Raw genomic sequence first — 27,448 nt, forward strand, 5'->3', positions numbered from 1 at the left:
AGGAAATATCCTACAGATGCATCCCACAGAATATTGTGGTTTTAAATACCTTACAAGAAAGTCAAGTGTGTGTATGGTGGTTATGAGCTTTGGACATGACAGACCTGATTTTTTGTGCTGCTACTTGTGTACTGTGTGATCTTGGACCAATGGCATAGCTTCTCTGAGCTTTTTCATCTTTGAAAAGTAGGGAATATAAAACCTAAGGTTTGTAAGATTAAATGAGACATGTAACGCTCTTAGTGCAGTGTATGTGGTACACAATAGACACTCGAGAAGATAGCCCATTTATTTATTTATTGAGCACCTTTCTGTGTGCTGGGTAATTTCTGAGGTTGATGATACAGTGAGAACAAGTCAAACAAGAGTCCCTTATCTTAATGAGACAAGTAGGCAAGAAATTATAATAATGGGGTAAGTTCCAGCACTAGGGATTACAGTGTGCTGGGGAGCACATAGGAGGGATGGTTAAGGAGAGCACGGGAAATCAGATAGAACACGGAGGAGGAGAAAACAGTTTCCCTCCAGACGGACCCAATTATCTGAGTGAATTCACTGAAAAGCCTCATACATTGGTAGCCATGAGAGTTGTTTGTTTTTAAGGAAAAGGAAATAACACACAAGTGTGAACCAAATAACTACCAAGTATATTGACTTGGGTGTGTACAGTACAATTCAAATGTCCAAGTAAGACATAAGTATAAGTCAGTAAGATATCCATATAGTATGGGTTCGACCATTTAAATGCTCCCATTAAAAAACAAAGGCAAAAAAAAAACCCAACCCTCCCTTCCCTGGCCTGTATATTGAAGTTAATTTCAGTGTGTGTTTGATGAGTCATTTGTTAACATTACCCACTATATAATGTTAGAAGGCAGGGAGATAACCCTGAGGGCGGTTGCTGCCTGGGGGTCTTTCAGAATTTGCTCATCCTCACTAGATGCCCCTCTTAAGCACCCTGTATCCTCTAGTGATGGCGCTTACCCCACTTATTGTGATTTCTCACCTACTTGTCTCTTTAAGGTACAGGGCTGGGTGTGTGTCTTGTTCATCATGATATAACCATCCTCAAAAATTATCCAGCACACAGAAAGGTGCTCAATAAATATTTATTGGTTAAATGACTCTGCTTCTGCCTTTGATCTAAATAGAAATGAAGGTTACCAGAAGAAACTAGGTGACTAAATCTTAGTTTCATGTAAAAGTTGTCAGCACAGGGTAGAGATAGCTCCAGGTGTTGCCCTAGGAGTATGTGGACTTTGTGCCACCAGTGTGCCACCAGGAGGCTTTTCCTGATTTGCTGCTCTTTTTGAGCTGTGAGTGGCTGGAAGAGTTGTGCACTGCCTGAGGGAGACCGCAGTGCAGCCTGAGCTTAGAGGTCGGACAGCCCTCCGTTCATTTCCTGTTGCCCAGCTGTGTAATCTTCACTCATGTAAAGCCTCGGTTTCCTTATCTGTTCAATGGGATTGATGATAACAATACTGCTAAGAGTTAGTGTAAAGATTGAGATCATACGTGTAAAAGCTTAGCCAGTGCTTGGCACGTAGTAATAACTATTAACTTAGGTTTTATTATCACTGTAAGTCATTTGTGTTTTGTTTGTAAGGAATAAATCAACTATCCTAATGTTGATAAGTTACTAAAATGTGAACCACTGCAATATTTCTTGGTCATATCAGTGTGGTCACCTGGGAAATGCATGGCTCAGATCTCCTGCTGTGGGAACGTAATTGACTGACAGCCCCAGTGGCTTCCCGCAGCATCCACCACTGCTTCGCGCCCAGGCCATGCTTTGCCTGGGCAGCTCCCAGCCAGTCACTGCGCACAGTGGGGCTGCTAATGCAGGCCCATTCCTGCAAAGTCTAAGATGCCTTTAACAGGTGACCTTGGCTCAAGGACTCCCCATCAGCCTGGTGGAAACTTCCATAAGGCTGTGTTGCAGTCTGAGACGCTGCCTCCTTCCTTCCCTCTCCCCTTCACGGGGGCCAGACCTGTACTGCAGTCTGAGCCTCTCCTTGCTTCCTCCAGGTTCCTCTCCATTTCCCTTACTGCCATTTCCTCCAGTAAACCTCCTGCTTGTCTTGGTGTCCACTCCTTGGAGGAGCTGGACTTACACAAATGGTTATCGTGGTTGTTGGAAGGGAGTAGCAGTCTACACCCTTGAGCACAGAGAGGATATGTTTTCCATCAAGTATGAAGCAGACATTATTATAATGAGTTTAACTTTGTATGTTATTGCATTTCCTCAGAATTAAAATTTGGTGTTTCTGATCATAAATTCTCTAAAATAGGCATTAGCCAACATTTCCTCAGGGAAGGCTGCTCACCTTTAGGACCTCACACTAATCTGCAGATTAAGTTCTAAGACTGCCCTTATTTAGGACAGGCCTCTATAGCTCCTGGTCTTTAACGTATGTTATTATTTTAGTCTTTAACCTTCATGAACCAAAAACATCTCTCCAAAAAAAGGTATTGATAGCTCTTCACTGTTTATCTCTTTTTATAGTCTTCTGCTGATTTCTTTGGTTTTCTTATTTTCTTTCCTAAATCCTCACTTGACTGTTACTTTTGTGACAGACCAGGTCCAGGGAACAGTCACCATCCGGAACATCAGCGCCCTGTCATCAGGTTTGTACCAGTGCGTGGCTTCTAATGCCATTGGGACCAGCACCTGTCTTTTGGATCTCCAGGTTATTTCTCGTAAGTATATAAAATTCTGATGTCCGCTCTGGGTCTGAATGCCAAGATCTTTGTTAAACTAGGGAATGAAAAGTTCTGCTTGTTTAGAGGTTGTTTGACGATTAAATAGAAATTCTTTTGATTTTAATCATTACTGAAGATATTTAATAGATGTGTTAGTATACTTCTCAGCCTCAGCAATATGACTTCTTCTTTATGATAAAATGTCTTCCCAGGATCATTAGAATCAGATCAGTTTGATTATATAGTGCTATAGACATATTAAAAATTTGTTATGATCTTACAGTCATGGCAAGACCTTCTTGTATTTTTTCCTAATCCCTTATATCTGCTTAAATGTTGGGTGCCCAGGTCATACATAAGCAGTGCAGAAATTTTCTCTTTAGTTGAGAATTCTGGGTTGTTTGAATTCCAGCTGCAAAAGGGAATGATCTGGCTGTGATGAGGTAACAAGTTATCCTGCTGCTTGCCAGGTTCATTTGGGGCAGGTCAGGCAAGTAGTCAGGTACGGTCTTTTTCCTGCTCTGACCTGGTTGTGGCTCTCCTACAGCTGTTCGTTTATTGAACGAATTGCTCATTTATTCAGTAAATGTTTGTGAGCCTGTTGTGTGTTAGTCCTAGCCACTGGGGATACAGAAAATTAAGTGAGGTTTAACTTTAAATGGATACAATACAGTGGGCAATTTTGCACATTTTAAGAAAATTCTTTGGTAGCCTTTTATGTTTATGAAGTTGTGTGAGCATATTCTATTTCTCTTTCTCTCTCCTTTTTTTTCTTTAAATATACCTTAAATATATTTTGCAGCCCAGCCCAGGAGCATTGGACTAATAGCTGGAGCCATTGGCACTGGTGCAGTTATTATCATTTTTTGCATTGCACTAATTTTAGGGGCATTCTTTTACTGGAGAAGCAAAAATAAAGCGGAGGAGGAAGAAGAAATTCCTAATGAAATAAGGTTTGTGTGTCAGATAATTTATCCTGACATTGGCATAGCCAGTGTCTGTATTTCTATTCATTTTGGCAGCTAAGATTTCTTTGCTAATCTTATGACTTTAACCAAGGTAGTTAAAGTGGCCAAATGATAGTTTCTTGTATGTTATATCACTCTTCCTCATGGTACTTACTCCTCAGCTTTATTTACTGGATCATGAAAGGCGGGAGGTGGGTAGGGTAGTCTAGCATGTGCCCAACTAGGAGGACACAAGTGAAGAATTCCCCCGTTTCCTCCCATAGCTTCAGGGTGGGTGGGGTTAGGTGGCTGCCATAGTAGAAAAGTGAGTTTAGAACATGTGTTTAATATTGGCATCTGTAAATGATGCGAACATAAAGCAAGAAAGCACAGCACCTGTACAGATAGACCAAAGCAGTATGGCTTGGTTGAAAACAGTTCAGTCAAGAATATGAACATCTTAAGGAAACAATGTCAAATGATCTTGAAAGGAAGGTGACTCTTGCTGTATTGTGGAGATATGGGGGTTCAGGCTCAGTCTTAAGATGGCATCGCATCAATAACCTTATTGAAAATGCTTTAATGACTCCAGTCTACTTAGCATGACATACACAGCCCTTCAGAATCTGACCCTTACCTGCTTCCCTGCTTTTATCTCTCACAACTTCCCTGATCACTTTGTGTTCCAGTCTGTTGTCTTCTCTCATGCCTCAGGGCCTTTCCTGTAGCCTCCACCTTGTTCCTGGACCATATACACCTTCCCTTTGCATCCATCTCTTCAGTACATTCCTTGGTCTGGTTTAAGTCTAGTCCAGGCATCACCTCCTCACATAAGTTGACTTAGGCCCTTGTCCAACCTTTAAGACTTGCAGATGTTCCTGCATTGATTGTCACCCTCATTTGACCATAGGCTTCTTGGGTAGAGGAGCTGTCTTTTTCTCACATGAAACATCTAGTAAAATGCCTGGTACTCAGAAAATGGTAATTGAATTAGTTAACATCTTAAATTAACTTAATGACTTCTCTTAGCCTCTTATAATTCTTAAGGGTTTGGACCCTATGCAGGGACAGATTTCACCCCAGTGTAAGATTAATGAGAAAAACCTCTCATCAGCATACCACAGTGATTTCTCAAACCCCAAAAGGCAATAAAATCAGGCCAATTCTAATAGTTTTTTGAAGTTCCTACACCCGTAGTTTGGTTTCCTAGCTTTACAGCAGCTAGTTCGGTGGATTTCTTCATGGACTATTTTCCTATTTAGAGGAAAAAAAAAAAAAATATATATATATATACACACACACACACACACACACATATACATACACACACACATATATTTTTCAGTTATATTGGAAGACACAGTTTTTGAGAGATTTGATACTACTTTCTTGGTTACTCTTGGGGACTGAGAAGCTGAGGGAGAATTTTTCCTAAGCATTGTCTTAAAGGGAATGAATATCAAAGCCGAGGCCACCAGGACTGCCGTGTTTGCTTTCATGATAGTGTGGTCTGTCCTGAGGGTTTGAATTTCACAGACATATTCACCTGAACATGGGAAGACAGAGTCCTGGGCAGGTAGGTAGGGTAAACCTCAAGTAAATCCTAACAACAGCTTTATTTTTGTTCGTTTTCAGAGAGGATGATCTTCCACCTAAATGTCCTTCTTCTGCCAAAGCATTTCACACCGAGGTGTCCTCCTCAGAGAGCAACACATTTACCTCTTCCAATACCTATAACAGCCGCTGCTGGAGCAACAATCCCAAAGTGCACAGAAACACAGAATCGCTCGACCACTTCAGTGACTTGCGCCAGTCCTTCTCCCTCCACTCGGGCCACGCCAACATACCATCCGTCTATGCCAACGGCAGCCATCTGGCCCCAGCCCCACCGAAGACCCTGGCAGTGACAGCCAACAGAGGGTCGTCGCCGCAGGCCGTGTCCAGGAGCAATGGCTCAGTCAGCAGGAAGCCCCGGGCTCAGTACACACACTCCTACACCATCAGCCAAGCAAGCCTGGAGCGCATTGGTGCTGTCCCTGTCATGGTTCCAGCCCAGAGTCGGGCTGGCTCCCTGGTCTAGGACGCAAGCAGATGGAGCGTGCAGAGAAGAAGCAAAGGGAGCCCCCATTCCAGCGGGGGGCGGGGTGGTGGCGTGTTGGGAAAGACACTTTCCTGACAATGGTCCTAGTAAAAAGCACAAAGAAGGAGGCAGGGCTGTGACCCGGCCACTAAGATTGGTAAAATGAACTGGAGTGCTCCGGCATGAAGACTTGTTCTTTCCCCCACCCCAGCTGTCCCAGGATTCTGTTCAAAACGCTGGATCTCACAGATGTGCCAAGCCAAGGAAAAAGGTAGAAGAGCAGAATAGCATTAAAAACCCAAACTGCAGTCCAGATGGGCTTATTTTTTAATTCATGTCTAACGTAATAATTTTTCAAGAGACTAAAGTGCCAGATGGAGTTTAAATAATGAAATTATTTAAAAAGATAGGTGTCTTTAGAAACATACTGAGCAACCCTGTGTTACATCCTGCCTTTCCCCGTCCCCTCTTGATGTAGGGGGCCGAATGGCATAAATGGCGAATACTGGTCCTAGCAGGGCTGGCTTTTGTATCGTAGAATCAAAACTTTTTACACCAACAGAATTCAGTAAGGAATGGGTGAAAACTATAAACTTCTTTGAGGAGCCCCTTCATATTTATTTATTTATCTCTTCCTGGACCATGAATTTCATATTTGGAATATTGCTATATTGACAGATTATTGCCTGTCTATGTTTTTCTAGGGTCTGTTATAGGTCCATGACAGTTACTGTTCATTATTTCCTGGGAAAATATTTTTTAAAAGAAAACTGTTGTTTTTAAAAAAAAAAATACGAGAGAGGCATTGGGTTAGGAAGGAAAAGACTACTGTCAACGCCACGTCCAGTGAGCTTGTTCGTGGAGCCCGGCAGGCAGGCAGCAAGACCTAGGTCGTGCAGGCAGCACAGGAGCAGGGAGGAGGGTGGAAGGGAATTCCTGGCAGCCTCTCAGAGCAGGGCCGTCCAGGTCTCCCTTGCTGTCACACCAGGTTACTCTTAATGAGGGCAGCACCCCATGCCTCTGTACTGGGGTAGATAACTTTCTCCTTGTTTGACAAGTTGAGGTTGCTGGGTTGTTACAGGGAGGGCAGGAGTTGCTTTGTTTTTGTTTTTCTCAAAATGATTATTTTTGCAAAAGAGATAAGACTGAGACAAAAGGGATGTCTTCAGATATGCTCCTGGGAGGCTCTGCCCTGTTCTTGTCGCAGCTCAGGGTTGCAACTTTGCCCAGATGCGTTTTACACCACTGTAAAGAGATTCTTTGTGATTAATTACCTGGCCTTGGGAGTTCACCAGGTAATTTGCAGACTCTCCACTCTATTTGTGCTCTGTAGATCTGGCTGTGCTTGTATCGGTGACTCTCTCGCCTTAATCACACTTTAAGCAACACAAATGATTTCTTCCCAGATTTGTTTCCTAAATTATTTATGATGCTGACCCCGGGATTGGATAAGAGCATCTTTTCTTTCCCCGATGTAGTCTCTCATTCCCTCTTCCCACTATGCTTTTGCCCTCTTTTCCTGCAAGCACAGTCGTCACAGGAAGTGGCCTTCTGGTTTTCAGACTTATTTGAATAATGGAAACCAACAGCTGCTGCATACACTATTTTTCCAAGAGGGCTAAGCTCAGAACCTAACCATTGCAATCATTCCAATATTGATTAAGAACTGAATTTACTTTAGCATTACTTATTTTTTCCGTTTGACGGTTCTTGACTTTGTAAAAATTTAAATAAATGAATGTCTATACTTTTTATAAAGAAGAGTGAAAATGCCATGACAGATAAGATGATACTATCAGATGTTGTTTAGAAAGCATTTATCTTGCATTTCTTTATTCTTTCTAATTATCTAAAATTCAATAAAAGTTTTATTCATATAAAAACAAGTTGTCATTAATTGTCATATACTAATGAATATATGATTTTGTACTTAGTGTTCTCTTAATGTTGTAAACATTTTCCATTCTGTTAAATAGTATTTATAATAATTTTAATGAGCATATAGTATTCCAAAAATTACTTAACTCTACTCTTATCATTAGAAATTTGAGTCCATTTATCACATGTGTGATTGAAGATGTGATGATCCTTTTCATACACTGAGCCATTTTCATGTTTCTTTATCTGGAAGTTCATGAAGACAGGATCCATGGCTATCTTCTTCACCCTATATCTCTGTCACCTGGCACAGTGCCTAATATGGGTATTGAGTAGATAAATGATGATTTCTGAACTGGAGTTGCCAAGTTTCAGTTCAGAAAGTTATGGTCATGATTGTAGCTCTTGATGTATATTGGGCCATTCCTTTAACTTTTTATTTGAGATAATTATGTATTTACATGCAGTTTATAAGAAATAATAGAGATTCCCATATACCCTTCACCTAATTTTTCCAAAGGGTAATATCTTGCATAACTGTTATACAGTGTCACATACTGATATGGATACAATCCATCCACCTTATTAGATTTCAACATTGTACATGCACTGCTGTGTGTGTGTGTGTGTGCGCGCGCGCACGTGCAAATGCGCACATGTGCATCAGTTTTATGGAATTTTATCACCTGTGTAGATTTGTGTGGCCACCACCACACTCAGGATACAGGATTCCTTGAGTTATTCTTTTATAGTCATAGCCACCTCCTTCCTCCCCAAGTCCATAATCCCTAATCTCTTCTCCATCTCTATAATTTGTCATTTCAAGAATGCTATATGAGTGGAATCATGTAGTATGTAACGTTTGAGGATTGACTTTTTCTCACACAGCATAACTTTCTCGAGATTCATCCAAGTAGTTGCATGTATCAATAGTTCATTCCTTTTTATTGATGAGTAGAATTCATGGTACAGATATACCACAGTTTGTTTAACCAGTTACCCACTGAAGGGTATGAAGGATATTTGAGTTGTTTCCAGTTTTTGGCTACTACACATAAAGCTGCTGTGAACATTTTTTGCAGGTTTTTATGTAAACGTAAGTTTTCATTTCTCTGAGATAAATGCCCAAGTGTATAGTGGCTCCAGCAGTATTTATTGAAAAGTCTATTCTTCCTCCAGTGAATTGCTTTAGCACCTTTGGAAAAAATCATTTTAGTCGTATATGTGTGGGTCTCTTTCTGAGTTCTCTAGCTATTCCTCTGATTTTTGTGTCTGTTCCTTCACCAATACTATGCTGACCATTGTAGCTAATTAACAATATTTAACACCTAGTAGAGTGGTTCCTCGTACTTTATTCTTCTTTTTCAAAATTATTTTAGCTATTCTAGGTCCTGTACCCTTTCTATATAAATTTTGGAATAAGATGGTCTATGCCAACAAAACACCTTGCTGTTTTAATAGGAATTGCACTAAGCCTATAGATCAGTTTGGGAAGAACTGGCATCTTTACTATATTGTCTTCCAGTCCATGAACATGTTTTGTCTCTATTACTTAGGTCTTCTTTGATTTATTTCATCAGCATTTTGCAATTTGCAGGATGCAGATCCTGTACATGTTTTGTTGGATTTATCCCTAAGTATTTAACCATTATGTAATGTCCCTTTTTATTTCTAGTAATTTTTTTTTGCTCTGAAGTCTACTTTCTCTGATATTAATTTACTACTCTTGCATTTAAAAAATTAATGTCTGCATACTCTTATAACATCACTGTCATTGTATTTGAAGGGAGTTTCTTATAGACAGCACACTGTTGGATTATATTTTTGTGTCCACTTTGTAAATACCTGTCTTTTAATTGGTATATTTAGACCATTTACATTTAAGGTAATTATTGATATGTTTAGGGCTTAAAGCTCCTATTTTCTTTTTTGTTTTCTGTTTTTTTCCTCCTCTATTTCCTATTATCTATTTCTCTTTTCTTACCTTATTGTGGGTTACTTGAACAGTTTTTAGGATCTCTTCTTGATATATTTACTGTGTTTTTGAGTATATCACTTTGTATATTTTTAAAAGTTTATTCTAGGTATTACAATAAGCATATATAACATATCACAGTCTACTTGTATCAAGATTTTACCACTTTGAGTGAAGTGTGAAAACTTACTTCCATATATATTCCTTTTCTTTCCCCACTTTTAAATATCTTTATCTTGATAAGATAGTGTATAATTTTTGTTTCAATCATGAAACATAATTTAAAAACTCAGGAAAAATTTATTGTATGCACCCATATATGTGCTTTTTTGTTTTTCTTTCTTTTTTCCTGTTGGTCCAAGATTCCTTTTTTTTTTTTTATCATTCCCTTTGTGTTTGAAGAACTCCCTTTAGCCAATTTGTAAGGGTAGGTCTGCTAGCAAAAAATTCTATTAGTTGTCTTTTGTCCAAAAATGTCTTCATTTCCCTTTCATTCCTCACTGGGTATAGTATTCATGGTTGACAGTTCTTTTCTTTCAACCCTTGAAAAATTTGGGAAGTATTCAGCCATTATTTCTTAAAATACTCTTCCGGTCCCACCCTCTTTCTCAAATCTTTCTGAGACTCTGATGATGAATCTTTTGTTATTGTTCCACTGGCTCCTGAGGCTCTCTTCATTTTTTCAGTCTATTTTCTGTCTGTTGTTCAGAGTAAATCCTGTTCATCTGTCCTCAAGTTTACTGATTTCTGTCTTCTGTTGTTTCCTCTCTTCTGTTGAGCCCATCCAGCAAGTTTTTAATTTCAGTCACTGTATTTTTTAGTTTGATAACTTACATTTGATTCCTTTTTTAAAGAAAATTTAATTAGTAATTTAAATTTCAACCTATATTATATTGAGATATAATTTACATAACAAAGTTCACTTATATAAAGCGTACAAATCAGTAATTTTTATTATGTTTACAGAGTTGCACAGTCATCACCAAAATTTAATTTTAGGACCTTTTTCATCACCCCAAAAAGAACCTGTACCCACTGACAGTCACTCCTTTTTCCATGCCATCTTCAGCCCCAGGTAACCACTGATCTACTTTCTGTTTCAATAGATTTGCCTACTCTGGGAGATTTCATATAAATGGTATCATACAATATGTGTATGTTTTTGTGTGTGTGTGACTGACTTAATTTACTTACCATAATATTTTTTAGGTTCGTCCATGTTGTAGCATATGTTATTACTTCATTCCTATTTCTTTACCAAGATTTTCTAGTTTTTCAGTTAGTTTCAAAAGAATTCATAATTGCTTACTGAAGAATTATTGAAACATTTTTATTATAGCTGTGTTAAAAATCTTCTCTGATTCGTCTTGATGTTGGCATTTATTGGCGATCTTTTCTCATTCAGGTTGTGATTTCCCTGGTTCTTAGGGTAATGAGTGATTTTTAATTTTCTCTTGGACAATTTGGATATTACATTATGAGATTCTGGAAACTTTTTAATATTTTATTTTATTTTTTAGCAGGCATTCTCTTTGTGGAGGTGTAGCACAAGGACCAGATGGGTGTATATGTTTAGTTGCCTGCTAGGCTCCACCTCAGCAGAAGTGGAGTGTTTACATGGTCTCTCTGCAGATGCGGGGGTGTAGAAGGATGACTCCCCCTCAGCTCGATTTCCCCTTCTTGGTGAAAGTGGAGCACACCATGCTGCTGCCTTCAAGTGGAAGTGTAAGCTCAGCTCCTGCTGGGCCTGCTGACACCCAGGAGGGAGGAAGCAGAGTGCTGACTTGCACCATTTGCTGCTGCAGGGGGGCAACAGAAACTCAACTCCACCCTGCCCCCACCAACATCAGTGGAGGTGGGGAGGGAGCTGGAGTGCACCTCACTGGTTAATGGTAGGTGGGGTGGAGGCTCCCCTCCCCACTGGGCCTGCTGAAACTGGGGGGAGGGGGAGGAGGAAGTAGAATGACAACTACCCTACCTGTACCACCTCTTTCCACTTCATTGGTGCTGGGTGTGAGTGCAGGCTCCGCTCCCCTACTAGGGGTTGCCAAGGTCCCTAGGAAGTGTGTCTTCCTTCCACTGTTTAGAGTCTTCCTGTGCTTGTGTGTTGTGTTATGTCCAGGTTTTTTCATTGTAAGAGGGAAGACTGTCTTACAATAGGACTTATAATGGGGCTATTCCATCTTGGCTGGAACCAGAAATCCTGGAACTTTCCTTTTTAAAATAATCAGCAGTTAAACACATCTTGTAGTACTCTACTATTTGATAGCTTTGAGGATTCTCAATTGTGTTTTAAATAAAATTCTTACTCCTTGGCTTGACTCATTCCATTCCTTCCAGAAATGGTTCACTGTCTTTCCATTCTCAACTCCTGCTAGCCTTCTACATGCAAACTTTACTCCAGGCCCGTTTATCTTTTCTTGAATTAGCTTGTTCTTTTTTCCTTTTTCTCTGTATTTTTCCTACTTCATTTTTTTCTACATCTTCCACCTATCCCCACCCAAATCTTCCTGTACCACAAGTCCAGTTCAAATGCTCTGTCTTCCATAAATATTCTCTTTTTCAGTCTAGTGAGAAGTCACTGCTTCTTCTCACAAGCCATATAACATTTACTAACTTTGAGGGAATTGTCATAATCCGTATTATATTCCTGTATTTGTATACATGATTGAACTCCTCTGCTGGACTATAAACTGAGTTATGCTAGAATCTTTTTTTTTTTTTTTTTGCGGTACGCGGGCCTCTCACTGTTGTGGCCTCTCCCATTGTGGAGCACAGGCTCCGGACGCGCAGGCTCAGCGGCCATGGCTCACGGGCCCAGCCGCTCCGCGGCATGTGGGATCTTCCCGGACCGGGGCACGAACCCGTGTCCCCGGCATCGGCAGGCAGACTCTCAACCACTGTGCCACCAAGGAAGCCGTGCCAGAATCATTTTTGATCCCTTACTATCCCTTACTGTTCTAGGTATTGGAAATAAAAACAGAAAATAAGCAAGAAAATAAGCTGTCCTTGAGGAGCTCATATTACAGGAGGAATCAGCAAATAATTACACTTAGTATCACAAGTATATGAATGGATATATATACAAGTTCAGGCAGACAGTATGATCTCTTCTAGATCTTGGTGGTCATCACAACACTTAGCACATTGCTTCACTCAGAGAAAATGCTTGAAGGATATGCTAACTTGATGAAACTGAAAATATAGGGTTGGTCTCTTAATCTCAGGTATTAAAAGTAGTAGTCAGATATCAGTAAATTCCTAAAGTAATGGTGCATCAGAATCATTCATCCAAGGGGCAAATGATTGTACCAATTTCCTGGGTGGCATTTGCTCTTATACTAGAGATGCAGTATTCTTTGGGAAAGCTGTAGAGATAATATACTAAATGCGGTGATTTGGAAGAAACCCGTGTTTTTCAGTCTTCCTGTCTGAGTGAACCCATGTCTGGAGGAGAGATACGGGGTCCTGGTTGTTTTGCCTTCTAACGGTCCTCTTTCAGACAGCCCTCTAACTTGTGTTTAGTAAAATAATATTCAATCTCACAGCAGAATGTGGAGAAGATGAATGCAATCTAGAGAAAGGGTGCTTGTAAATTCTGTGTGTATATAGTTATTTATAGCTTTTCCTCACAGCTCCCTTGTGAATAAGGTATTTGTCCCTATTTTAGGTGAAGGCAGGGTACAAAATTATGACTTAATCATAAGACATTAATGATAGAGACAAAAGTATTAAAGCAATAGGTGTGAGTGCCTGCTGTGTATTTAACACTGTGAGTTCAGTTGATAGTTGACTAATTTTGGCAGGTTGGATAACTAGATAATTTAGACTAAAAAAATTTCCATTGAAGCTACATTTCTATACCATCCATCACTGCTCCCCAAGTTCATCACATTTACAGCAGTTTTGCATTTTGGGCTTGGACAAATTTATATGTCCATGTGTATGTACATGGATGCATTGCAATTGTCCATTTTATAGGACAAGTTACAAAATTCAAGAAGGCTCAAATTCATCTATGAAACAGACATAACAGGGACTTCCCTGGTGGCACAATGGTTAAGAATCCACCTGCCAATGCAGGGGACACCAGTTTGAGCCCTGCTCCGGGAAGATCCCACGTGCTGCGGAGCAACTAAGCCTGTGCACCACAACTACTGAGCCTGCTCTCTAGAGCCCGTGCTCCACAACAAGAGAAGCCACAGTAATAAGAAGCCCGCGCACCACAACGAAAAGTAGCCCCCACTTGCCACAACTAGAGAAAGCCCATGTGCAGCAACGAAGACCCAACGCAGCCAAAATTAAATAAATAAAATAAATACATTAAAAAAAATAGAGATAGGGCTTCTCTGGTGGCACAGTGGTTAAGATTACACCTGCCAATGCAGGGGACACGGGTTCCAGCCCTGGTCCGGGAAGATCCCACGTGCTGTGGAGCAACTAAGCCCATGCGCCACAACTACTGAGCCTGCACTCTAGAGCCCACGTGCCACAGCTACTGAGTCCATGAGCCACAACTACTGAAGCCCACGCGCCTAGAGCCCGTGTTCCGCAACAAGAGAAGCCGCCGCTCGGCACAAATAAAGCCTGCGTGCAGCAACGAAGACCCAACGCAGCCAAAAACAAGTAAATAAATAAATAAATTTATTTTTAAAAAAAGGTTTAAAAAAATAGAAATAACAGTAGCTACCTTTGAGGTTGTGAGGATTGGATGAAATAATGGACGTAAAGTGAATAGCATATTGTTTGGCTATAGTAAACACTCAATATTAGACATTATTATTAGTAGTTCAGAAGCTTACATTTCCAGGCTATAGTTAAGTCATTTACACCTACTCAGTATTCCAACTCTTCTTGCCAGAGATGCTATTTGAGTGCTGCTGCATATAAACTAGCCCTTAGAGATTCTTTTGGTTTAAGAGAAAGGAAAAGACTTGGCAATTATTGTCTGTCTGACCAAATAAACCCTTGTTTCCTATTTTCCCACATTTTATCCCCAAATAGCAAATCTATGTTCTGGTTACCATCGATTTTTAAATCACTGAGGAGAATTAAAAGGGAGGGTGGGAAAACATTAGCATTTATAGAGCACCTGCTGTATGCCAGCATGCTAATCACTTTGCGTGCATCCTATTTAATCCTCAGGACACACTTCCAAGTTTAGTGTCATGCTAATTATACAGATGAGGAAACCAAGGCTTTCGGTTAAGTAATTTGCTCAAGGTCACAAAGCTAGTAAGCTGTAGAGCCAACAGTATTACTCGTGTTGTCATAGACTACTCCTCCATTAAGATAGCTGATAAATATTAAAAGTCTTGGCATTGCCTCAAATTTGGCGTGGCATAGACAGAACTCAATACCTTTTAGTCATTCGTTGCCCAAGTGTTTTTAATGATTGGAGAAGATTTCCATCTCTGACCTTCTAGAAAATTAGATTAATTTTCTCTACACAGTCAAGGTTTTTGAGTCTTCCTTTTTAACTCCTATACATTAGGAAGCCCCACAGCCTTTTACTTTTTTTTATTGGTTTCCTAGGGCATTCGCAGTTTACATAAAATACTGATCCCCTCATCACCTTTAGCTCTCCATAGAGCTGTTGTGAGAGGAGGATGCATTTGAGGAAATTCTCTTAGAGGAGAAGTCCCTTCTCCTTTAGGGACAAGAAAGTCCCTAAAGGCACTGCGCAAATTTGGAAGAAACGGCTAACCAGACAGATGCACTGATTACCCTGGAACCTGAGCTTCAGTCCCTGCTCCATCACTTCCTAACTGACTTTTTAGGCAAGTTGTTTAGCCTCTCTGAGCCTTGTTTCCTTCACCTATAAGATGAAGATCATCATTTCTGCATCACAGTTCTGAGGATTCAATTAGATAATGCATGTAAAATGGCATAGTCAATAAATTGGAGCTGTTACTGTTTTGTTTTTTTTTTAAGGGAGGTTGCAATTCTAATTTATTAATTTATTATTTATTTATGGCTGTGTTGGGTCTTCGTTTCTGTGCGAGGGCTTTCTCTAGTTGTGGCAAGCGGGGGTCACTGTTCATCGCGGAGCGCAGACCTCTCACTATTGTAGCCTCTCTTGTGGCAGAGCAGAGGCTCCAGACGTGCAGGCTCAGTAATTGTGGCTCACGGGCCCAGTTGCTCCGTGGCACGTGGGATCTTCCCAGACCAGGGCTTGAACCCGTGTCCCCTGCGTTGGCAGGCAGATTCTCAACCACTGCGCCACCAGGGAAGCCCCTGTTACTGTTTTTACTTTATAAGTAATTTATTTGAATTTTATAAGGAGGGGGGAAAAGTTCCGGTGGAGAGACTACAGAAGATCTGGATCTCAGATACAACCAGTTCATCATGCTCACTCTTCTTTACTTCCTTTTCCCCAGTCATCAAGAAGGCGAGGCTGTGTCCACCCCTCCAACTTCACAGAGCTACTCCTTTATTATGATGTAGGTAAAGGCTATGATTTTCCAAGCCCAATCCCTTTTGTGTAGACATCACAACTTCAAATGCCAGATGTTAAGGAAATGAGAGGATTAGGCCAAGTGGGTGGTAGTGACCTGGAGACTGGCTCCATGCCCACGATTTAGCAGCTACTCAGCACCCACCTAGACTTGCCAGGAAGACTCCAGGCCTGCCCGGGATGGCCAAATCTCTCGAATCTACAAGAGAAGCTAGAAATGCTGATTTGTTTATCTCCTAAGTCATGTATGTTGATAATAACGTGTTTGGAAGGTTAAACCCTGTTCAAGTTAACTATGCATGTCTGTGGGCCTTAGTTGGCCTGTGGTCCAGTACTTAGTTAGAATCTCTCTTACAGAGCAGACCCAGTTCTAGCAGTGCCATGGGTTGATCCAGCCTGAGCTCTCCTCTGCTGTGTAGTGTCTGGTGACCAGAAACCATGTGCCAGGCACTCTTCTAAGCACTTCACATCTATTAACTCATTTTAATCCTCACAACAACGCTATGAGGTAGATACTATAACCACCCATTTTACAGATGAGGAAAAGAGGCACCAGCAAGTAAGTAGCCCCAGGCTACTTAATAGCGGTAGAGCTGGGACTAGGATTCAAATGAAGACAACCAGGCTCTTAATTGCCAGGTTTTCTTATTTATAGTGGTTTGTGATATTTATGCTTCCAGAAGAAGGAGAAAAGGTGCCTTTCTGATCTTTTTTTTAACTTTCTTTTCGGTTCCCCGGCCTCTCACTGCCGTGGCCTCTCCCGTTGCGGAGCACAGGCTCCGGACGCGCAGGCTCAGCGGCCATGGCTCACGGGCCCAGCAGCTCCGCGGCACGTGGGATCTTCCCGGATCGGATCGGGGCACGAACCCGTGGTCCCCTGCATCGGCAGGCGGACTCTCAACCACTGCGCCAGCAGGGAAGCCCCTTTCTGATCATTTTTAAATGAAGAGGAAGATTTGAATGATTTAGATCAGTACACCCCTCTCCACAGTTCTCCTCATAACAATCTGGGCTTCACACTTGGAAAGGAAGGGACAGGGCTGGTCCAGGAGCCTGACTTCTTGGACTAGGTTCTTCTGAAGTACATGGAACTGAAAGCCCCCATTGTGTAAACTCCCAGTCCCCCTCCCCCCAGTGAGAAATCATGAGCAAGTCTTGAGTCTCTACATCTCTAGAGGCCTATGGAGGGAAACTCTTCATTAACAATGCATTGATTTGTGACTGTACTTCTATAAAAAGAACAGCTTTAATAGAGGCCTCTGCAGACTTTTTTTTTTTTTTTTTTAAGGTGCAGTGTTTTTGGTTAATTGCAAAGCACTGAAGAGGAATTAACTTTCAGATGGGTACAAGGAATCTTCAGATGTGTTGCTGCTAGCACTTTTTTTTTTCATTGAGTATATGGGTGAAAAGAATGTTACCTTTCGGGGAGGATTATCAGGAAAGAGAATTTCTTCTCATTGATGAAACGCAGCCAAAAGGGGTGGGGGAATCTTTCACCTAGCTTTGACTTTAATTATTCCATATGATGAAAAAATTTCCTCTGTCTTGTCTGAAAAAGAAAGTAAAAACTTGTCATTTTAGTCTTGCGCTAGCAAACTTATAAATATGTTTAAGAAGGGAAAACAGAGCTGGGTAGAAATTTTGGTTAGACAAGAGGAGGTCTGGGGCCTTAGTCACTGCTGTCCAGGAAAAGGAAGTGATTTATCGAGAGCTTACCATGTGCCAGACACAGTCCATACATTATCTTATTTATTCTCACTTCCAATCCATGAGGTAAGTATTATTTTCCCCAAGGTGTTCTGAAAGGCAGTCATGTCTCCCTCCTCCACCCTCAGACACTAGTGGCTTCAGGAAGAGGAGCTGCTTGGAGGTGGTACTCTACTGGAAAGTGGGCAACGGGGAGGAAGGGAAAGTGGAGGATTTTTCCTATCATTCTGTTAGCATAGCAAATACCTGCTTTCATTTTACCTGTTTGTTTAGGAGGGCTGCAGGAGATTATGGGGGAGCTAAACCTCCCAGCACCAAACCCACCCTTTGCCACCACTGACTCCATATAATACAGGCTGTGGACTTGACATTTCAGTATCCTTCCCCTCCTCTCCTTCCCAACTGCCTTTTCTTTAGCCTGTGTTTCTTCCCCGTATTCACTTGGACTGTCATGATGGTCTCTTTAGCTGGGCTTCCTGCCTTCAGTCTGTCCACTTCCAATCCACTCTCCACACTGTTGCTGGTTGGAAATGTGATATTACACCTCTGCTTATTGCACTCCTTGAATAGCCTCTCATTGCCTACAGAAAGAGGTTGAGCAAACAGTAAAAAATGGTAGCTCTCACACAGGACCGACTAATCAGTATTATTGGGGGTGAGCCAGGCATCTGCAGTTTTTAAAGCTGTGCAGGTGATGATGATGGGCATCCTCGTTAAGATCCAGGGACCCAGAGTGTCCAGGCTCCTTGGCATGGCACACAGGCCCTCTGTGACCCTGCCCTTGCTCAACTCTCCAGCCTCACTTCTCGCTGCAGTCCCTACATTACCTTATGCTCCTGTCATACCAAGATGCCTCACACACCCCCAGTTCACCCTGCACGGTCACCATTCCCTGTTCGGCACCCCACTGCTCCATCCTTCTATCTGGAATGCTCTTCTTTTCTTCCTTGCTCCTTGGGGGCAACCTCATCTTTTATCTCAGCTCAGGAATCATCTCTCAGCAGAAATGAGGACTCTCTCTCTTTGGGGTACCCATTGTACATCTTATGTCCATCTGCAAAACCAGCGCATTAATTTGTTTCAATGTCTGCTTTCCCATGGTAGATTTGGAGCACCTTTGCATTTTGAGTACTCAGCGCATAATACTTATTGCTAATAAAGGTTTATTGAAAAAAAATGAATCTACTTTACAGTTAATTCAAGGTCACGTAGGGCTCTAGGACTGCCTAAATCACCTGCTCTTCTGTTCTGCTCCCTACAAGAAACTATGACAAAGAAATATTAGGCAAATTGTGGCTACAATAAAGTACCCTATCTCTTATGTATAGCCCCAGAGAAACATCCCAATGCACACATGCTTAAAAAACATTAAAATCAGGCTATATGGATAATTGGTAACTTGATTTTTAAATCACTTAATATATATTAATATATTCTTACTGATTAAGTGGTTTTTAAGAAATATTTATGTAGCTAAATAATATTCCATTATAGTGTTATCATATTTTTAATCTAGTGTTTCTCAGACTGTAGCTCACAACTCACTAACAGGTTTAGTGAGTTGCAATCAACACTTTAAAAAATGAAATTGAATGCATTGTATGGAGTAGAAACATGTATTGTCTCATGAAGCTTTTGTTTTGGATTTTATATATATATTTTTATATATATATATATATATATAAACATGCAAATGTGTTTGGTGTGTGAATATAATTACAGTAGTCAAGAAAGTTCAAAAGCTACTGCCAATAGCAGGACATTTAGGTTACATACATTTCTTACTATTGTAAGTAACACTGTAATGGATTTTTCTGTGGATAATTTTTTTTTTTTTTGGCCACACCACGCGGCTTCTGGGATTTTAGTTCCCCGACCAGGGATAGAACCGGGGCCCTCAGCAATGAGAATGCGAAGTCCTAACCACTGGACCGCCAGGTAATCCCCTGTGGATAATTTTTTGAGTTTGTTTCCCTAGAACATATAGATATGGCAAATAATTGGGTCAAAGATATTAATTTTTAACCTTTTGATTTTTTTGCCAAGTTATTGTCTAGAAATATTATATAGCAGGTTACCCTACCAGCAATAACATATGGTACATAAAGGCGATTTTTTAGAACTGGGCCCTGAGTAGTGAGCATTTCCAGGCATTCAATGAGGGAGGAAAGCACATTCCAGGCACAGAAAGCAGAATAATCAAAGGAATTGGGCCAGAGATGCTAGAAGTACCTATTAATTTTGAGGAATAGCAGGTAGTGTTGTGTATGGGTGTTATTGAAAAAGAGCAGGAATTTAGTCAGATAGCTTAGGGCCGGGATTCAGGGGCTTTGTATATATGCCTTGCTACATTTTGGGTCTTTATTCTTTAAGAACGGGAGCACCATAAGGTTTGAAAGCAGAAAGTGAAGTGATAAGACCTATATTATAGAAAGACAAAATGGTGGAGAAACTAACCTTTAGAAATGAGTTAGGGGTTATTTCAGTGATTCAGGTAAGGAATGCTGAGAAACGGAACTAGAGTCAGAAAGTGGGGTTAGAAAAGAGGGTCCCACTTTGAGAGATAGTTCTGACATAGAATAAGACGACTTGAGAGTATATAGTTAGATGAGTCCTATGTAGTAACAGAAATGGGGACCCAGTTTGTTTGAAGAGAGTGGATGGTAATAGTAACACCCTAGCCCACCAGGCAAGTGCCATGGAATGCTGTCTTGCCTCCCAATGTAGAAGTCATGGAATGACCTACCTGAGATGTTCCATGGGACCCTAGAGCGCTCTTCAGCCTCTGGTCCTGATGCACTGGTTCCAACCTCCTTATGGCGTAGGTTTGGGGTGTGTTTCTGGAACAATTTGATAGTGGGATGAGATGGGACACAATTCAAGTATGCGACCACTGGGAAGCATACTTGGTTTTTCACTGGACTATGTCCTTCTCAAAAACTCAGGAAGACATTTGATGGACAAAACTTGGAAAACAATACCTTTGGGGGGGGTGGGACCTTTGACTTTGGATACAAGATTCTGATCTGGAGAATGATCGTGAAGAACTTTAATATTTGAGTATGGCATTTATGAATGCTGGGGAGATGACAAGGGCTCAGGGAAAAGGCAGGATTTCCTACTGCCAAAAGTCTCATTTTCTCGTTCTGTAGTTCTGTTTATTGAATAGATTAAGATATAAAATGGAAGATATTTACCTCCATACTGGAAGTGACTGAGGAAAACATAGAAAGCTGAATTATGTAATGGCACAGTGTACCCATTTTCACTTGTGTTCCTTTCCCCTTTGCTGTTTTCAGGATTTCATTCATCATTTTTTTCAACAAATATTTATTAAGCATTTACTATGTGCCAGGGACTCTTCTAGGTGCTGGAGATGCAACAATAAGCAGAACAAAGTTTCTTTCCTCAAAGAAACTTACGTTCTAGAAATTAGCATAAATCAGTATTAGGAAAGTCACCCCAGCCATATCAAATCATAGATATGCATCGCACTTTGAATTAACCAGAAAGTTCCATTTTTAAAATTATTTTAGATTCTAGATAAACTGGAGATTATGGTTTCATGGCTATTGAGACCTTTGAAACCATCATTTTTCAGTCAAAATTTACCTAGGATGGAACGTTCATAAGTTATACTAATATGTACATAAGACTCTGGTTCCTCTTCCACAACAGCAGAGTGTGTTCTGGACTTGGATTCAGAAGAAACAGTACTTGGCTGACGACCTGTGCAACCTGGTCAATTGACTTAACCTCTCCGGTCTAGTTCCACTTTTCTGAGACAAGTACAATAATATCTGCCCTAGTCATTGTACAATGTAGTTATAAATTTCAAATGAGATTACACAATGAAAAATATTTTGAAAAGTACAAAAGGTAAAACAAATATAAGGTTATTATCTCCCATGATCTTATATAGGCCTGAAAGGGCTTGTTCAGACCTAGGGACAGTCAAGTTCATTATGACTGTTGATTCTGGAAAAGAGCAAAGGAGGCAGGGAGAGGACAGTGTGCTATTAGGGGTAGCATTGCATAGAGAAAGAAGATTCCAAATCTGAGTGAAAATCATAAGGACTTGGGGAATATCAAAACAACAGAACAAGGACTACCTTTGAAAAATCTACTTTAACATTCTGTCACTCTCCATCGCTTAGCACACAGCTGTTGTCCTACAGACACTTCCTGATTGATAGTCAAAGGGAGGAGGGTAGAGTGAGGAGAAATAATCTGCTAAACAGCTGTTATCTGCAGTGTAATGTGAAACGGTGCAATGGTTTTGCTTTTTTGTTTTTATTTTGTATTGTGAAATGTAGGCGGTGTTCTGCATTACGTGATGTGCATTACACTGGTTCTCTCTCTTGATACTGTCAGGTCCAGGCATTGATTGTTCAGTAGCTCTCGGGTGACACTTGCTGCAAATTGTAGGAACTGCACCACTTAAAAATTCCACATTTGGGTTTCCGCAGGCTTCTGAGGTGTGACGGGTTAGTAATAACACTGATTCCATAAACCTCCCATGAAAACCAGTTTCACTGTGCCACGGCATACCACATTCCTGTTTAATTGATGTACACCTGGGAATTAAAAGCGCGTCAATATACATCACCGAGCGCCCACACTGTGCACTGTGCTGCCACCGTGTGGCGGGACAGGAGTGGGGCGTAGTGGGGCGCCCTGGCCTTGGAATCAGGCAACCTGCAGCTCTGTAACATTTCTGTGGGTCATAAACCTCCCTTGCCTACGCAACTGGGTTGTTACGTGTATGTGACAACTTTTGTAAATTATGTATAATGTGGTTATCCTAAGACGACCTAAGGGACTTACATTCTCGTGGAGTGTAACATAAGCAGTAAATGATAACGACACAAGACCCATACACAATACGGCAGCAGGAATAACAACACTAGTTAACACTTTGTGGTGGTTTCACACTGGGACAGCTGTGCTTAGCTGGCACCATCACCCCAGGTTTCCTTCCTTGCCTGGTTGTGGGTTAGGGCTGCCCGAGGAGAAATCCACGCGAGATTTGGAAGGCGGAAGTGACGCGGCAGCTCGCGTGCTGGGCGGGTTGGTGCAGGGCGTAGAAGAAGGGTGGCTCGCGCTGTTTTGACTTCGCTGCAGTCAAGCCTCAGCTGTGACTGTGGCGGCTCCTGCTCCCACCAGCTCTCCTTCAGCTTCTTCCGGTTCAGGTAGGTACATGCTGCTTGGCGAAGGCACCCGCTTCTTTTTCTGGTCACCAGCACTGTGTGGTTAAACGCTGTGAGAGGCAGTCGTGGGTTCCAGTTTTCCTTGCTTTCCTCAGCTTTGGTCTCGAGTTTCTTCCCCATCGGCCTACTCTTCTGACCTAACTCCTCTAGCAGATTCAGAGGCAGCCTTCTCAGCACTGGTCTTCTTCGTCAGCTTTCCTTTGTGGTTCCTAATAAGTGATTTTTCTCTCATCCTCCAGCGTTGCAGACCTTTACTTATCCAGATTTCCCCACAGTTGTGTAAGGGAATCCCTGTAATAAAACCCTTATTCCATTATTAGTCACATGGTTCTGCTTCCCTGATCGCACCCTCCATGATACTCGCATATGGACTCTTCTAAGCATTTCACTCATGTTTACATATTTGATTTCCAACACAAGCCTGGTGAACAGGTCCGTTTTATCTGCATTTTGAAGACGAGAACATTGAGGCATAGAAAAACTAAATTACTTATTTAACATCATAGAGTCACTAAGGGGCAGAGCTGGGATTTGAGTCGCAGCTTCAGTTTTTCCAGAGTCTAGGGTCTTATTCTCTGTACTATACAGTCTGTCCTGGCATTATTTTCATTGCTGCTGCCTTTGTTCAGTGTCAGGGGAGAGCCATGAGAACTGAAGTTGTCTCTCAAGGGCAAGGAGAGTTGTGTGAAAAAGCTGAGCCTGAAAGTGCTGGTCCTGAGAACCAGAGCAAAGGTGACCTCTAGGCTGCAGCACCAATCCACAAGGGAGAAAGGATGGGCAAACGGTCAGAATTGAATCTGAGGTCCAGGGGCTGAATGGAGGAGTGGGGTTGATTAGGTTCTCTGAGGAATCCCATGCAGGTTGGCATGAGAGAGATCCAGCCACAGGTGTTGAGAAGCTGCTTAAAAGGACCTGCAGGTCAGGAATGGGAATCCAGTGGGAATTCATCTTCTGGACACGATTATGGTGTAAGCCGAAAAAGAGGAACTGGTAGTCAAGTCAGCTGTTAGTACCGACCTTCCTAATTCCCCTTGCCTTGTCACTGAGTCCAAGGTCTTGGGCAGTTTAAGCCCACAGTGGTCGTTAAATGGATATATGTGATTTGTGCCACATCTCTTCCTTTGGGGACCCATCTTCTGAGATTCTGTGTGATTCATGTGGGTCTGATCGGTCCCCTCATTCCACCCCCAGCTCCAGAGAGGAGCATGTGACCAGGTGTGTGCAGTCAGAGCCTTGTTTGCCCGAACTATTGTAGACAATGTAGGGAGGTTGGAGTTGGCCCTGTTCCCCTGGCCTCAGTGATTGGTTATGGATTTTCAGGAGAACCAAACAATGCTATCAGAACAATGTTGTCTTCTCCTCTGATACCGTGAGCTACAAACACAATATAAGTTGGAATTACTTGTGGGTCATCTTGCCTGGCCAAATGAAGGTATCTCTCTTTTGGGAGAGGATGAGCCCAATATGCAAAGAAAAGCAAAGCTGAGAGAGAGCCCAAACCACACTGTTGAATGCCTGGATCCAGCTAAACCTGAAGGTCTAGCTCTAGGCCTGTGCTGTCTAACATGGTAACCACTAGCACGTGTGAGCACTTGAAATATAGCTAGTCCAATTTGATATGTCCTGGAGATGTAAGATAGACACCAGATTTTGAAGACTTTGTGTGTTAAAGAAAAAGAGTAAAATATCTCAAATAATTTTAACTTTCTGATTAAATGTTGAAAGTAGGATAATTATAGATATATTGGATTCATAAAGTATACTATTAAAGTGAGTTTCACCTGGATCTTTTAACTTTAAAATGTGTCTGTTAACAATTTTAAAATTATATATGTGTTCACATTATATTTCTATTGCTTAGCACTTCTCTAGACTCTTTACTTACAGTAGCCAATAAATTCCCTTTTTACTGATTCTGATTTGAATTGAGTTTTTGTCATTCACAGATGAGAGTTAGGACAGGCACATATTGGATCTCAGCTCAGGCAGATAGAAGTTGGGAGTGCTGCCACACAGAGCCCTGCATACATCATCAGGATGGAGACTGCAGAACATTACGCGCTCCATGTATGTGGCTTCTGTGACCTCCTAAATTGTATCTCTTTTCCTCATTCGTTTTCTGAGCACTAGGCACAGATTAATAGATGTTGGGTAGATATTTCCCTTTGGCCATTCCCTACCGCAAAGTCAGCATGTTTATAACCAAATTGCCAGGTCTTTCTGGTCAACCATATTCAAAGATTTGAAGTCATTCTTGATCACACCACCTTTCCCTACTTCTTGATTTTCAACGAAACAGACTTTTGAGCCAGAATGAACTTCTTAAGTTCCTGTAGTGGGGTGTAAACTCAATTCATAGGTATGAAAACTGATTAGTCAGGAAGTTTGTTAAATCTTTCTCCATGCTCTTTGCCTGTCCTAAGTCTTCCCAAGTGATGAGAGCAAGCAGTTGCTGCATTCTGGCCGTCCTTTTCTCCAGGAGGAAGCCCCTGGCCTCCTCCTCTGACTCCTGGCATTGTAACTGCCTGGGTTAAATGATCTGCTTGATTGCACTGCCCCCTTGTGGTACCAACAAACGTTAGTTAGTGGTGCACCCTATAAAAAAGAATAGTCAAGGATTAGAAAAGTTATATTAATTTGGTTTTCATTTACTTATTTGTTTTCATACAAGAAGAGACATATAACATTTGACTAATTTACTTATCAAATTAATTCTTGAGAAGAAATCTTATTCATTAAGTTAAAAATAATTAAAAAGCATACTTCAATATTAAGGGTGAAAGAAAGGAAAAGAGCAGAAAAGGGAATGATAAGGAGTAAGAGACAAAGGCAGACCTTAAGAATGGGGCAGAGAGAGAATAAAGAAAATATATTTAAAAAATAAAGAGACAGGAAAGTTAGAGTGAGAAACACAGAGACACCCAAGGGAAGAGACCTTTAAATGAGAAGAGCCATCCCTGTGGAATGAGGCTTCTGCAGAGTCCAGCACTGTCTTCCCAAGAAGGATTGTTAGCAGTTCAAGACAAGGACTGGACCCTTTCTGGGTGGTGATTAATTGGGCCTTCTGAGAAAATAGTCAAGAGGCATCAGGGAACTGCCAGCTGAGACTGTTCAGGGCCTGGTGGGCAGGGTGCGGTGGGCAACAACACTTGATGCTCCTCCCCTAGTGCCTCTGACTTTGCTTCCAGTGGGGCATCTCTGAACATCTTGTAGGAAGGACTGTAAGGAACTGAGGAAAGAGGGCCACAAACTTAACACGTGACAAGGCAAGTCCATCCTGTTTGGGACTATATTAGTCAGCTCAAGCTGCTGTAACAAAATACCACAGACTGGGTGGCTTAAACAACAGAAATTTATTTTCTCACAGTTCTTGAGGCTAGAAGTCCAAGATCAAGGTGCCAGCAGGGTTGGTTTCTGATGAGACCTCGCTTTGTGGATTGCAAACTGCTGCCTTCTCACTGTGTCCTCACACAGTGGAGGAAGAGAGAGAGTTTTGGTGTCTCTTCCTCTTATAAGGACACCAATCTTACCAAATTAGGAGCTCACTCTTACGGTCCTTATGACCTCATTTAACCTTAGTTACCTCCTAAAAGCCGCATCTTTAAATGTAGACATATTGGGGGTAAGGGCTTCAGCAAATGGATTTTGGAGGGACCAATTTAGAATGTTGGAACGTTAGTGATGAGACAGTCCTCTCCCACCTCAGCAGTGTGGTCAGTGTGGGAGAGGTCAGTGAGGCACCAGGGAGCGGAGGGATGGTGGCAGTGTGGCGATCATGAGGTGGGAATGGCTGGCCCAGGGGGATGAGGCCTACCTGCATCAGCGATGGGTCAGGTCCTCACATCACCTGCCATGTAACAGAGACAAGAATAGTAACTTTAAAACTAACGCAACATTGTAAAGCAACTATACTCCAATAAAAATTATTTTAAAAAAATGATAAAATAATAATTTCAGCTCCAAGAGGACCAGAGGAGACATTTGCTCTATGACCATAGAGGTGAACTTGTACAGTAATTACTCTCAGGCATAATGACCCACTCAAGAAGCCTGTCAGGAAAAGGGAGGAGCTCTGGCAGGACTGGATTCTAATGTTTTCACTGGCAAGGACTTAGTTTCATTTTGTAAAGCTGCCCACACCTTTCTCAGTCTTGTGATGGCTAGGAGACATAAAGATGGCGGTGCTGAGGGAGATAGCAGGGGTGTGGGCTGCTGGATGTCTGAGGATTGACTGAGGGAAGTAGGAGACAGACTGAGCCACACACACACACACACACACACACACACACACACACACACACAGCTGAGCTCCAGATGTACTAATAAATCCAGAGGTATCTTCTGTAACAGACAGCCTTTATTATCTGGCCTTCTGGTTTACCATGGTTAAAGACCTAAATTCAAGGTCATGTTTTCCCAGTCACAGGTGTGGGGGAAATGACTCTTGGTCTTTGCTGCTGAGATGGACGGCATTGAACTGAATGCTGGGAT

At 41.6% G+C, this 27,448-nt stretch overlaps 1 protein-coding gene across 4 annotated transcripts in view; it reads left to right on the forward strand.

Annotated features, from left to right (window-relative positions):
• The window catches only part of IGSF11 (immunoglobulin superfamily member 11), a 143,152-nt gene extending 135,536 nt beyond the window's left edge, over nt 1-7,616 (forward strand). For 3 of the 4 annotated variants that reach the window (XM_033403273.2, XM_004278511.4, XM_049709912.1), the window contains 3 exons: nt 2,578-2,700; nt 3,506-3,656; nt 5,286-7,616. In XM_033403273.2, the coding sequence (XP_033259164.1) occupies nt 2,578-2,700; nt 3,506-3,656; nt 5,286-5,730 (719 nt within the window). In that variant the 3' untranslated portion in view covers nt 5,731-7,616. The remainder of the gene's footprint in view (nt 1-2,577; nt 2,701-3,505; nt 3,657-5,285) is intronic. The other variant, XM_012536283.3, reaches the window with a different exon arrangement.
• The last annotated feature ends 19,832 nt before the right edge of the window (nt 7,617-27,448 follow it).

The sequence above is a fragment of the Orcinus orca genome, chromosome 5, assembly GCF_937001465.1.
Source record: "Orcinus orca chromosome 5, mOrcOrc1.1, whole genome shotgun sequence".
NCBI classification, from domain to species: Eukaryota; Metazoa; Chordata; class Mammalia; order Artiodactyla; family Delphinidae; genus Orcinus; species Orcinus orca.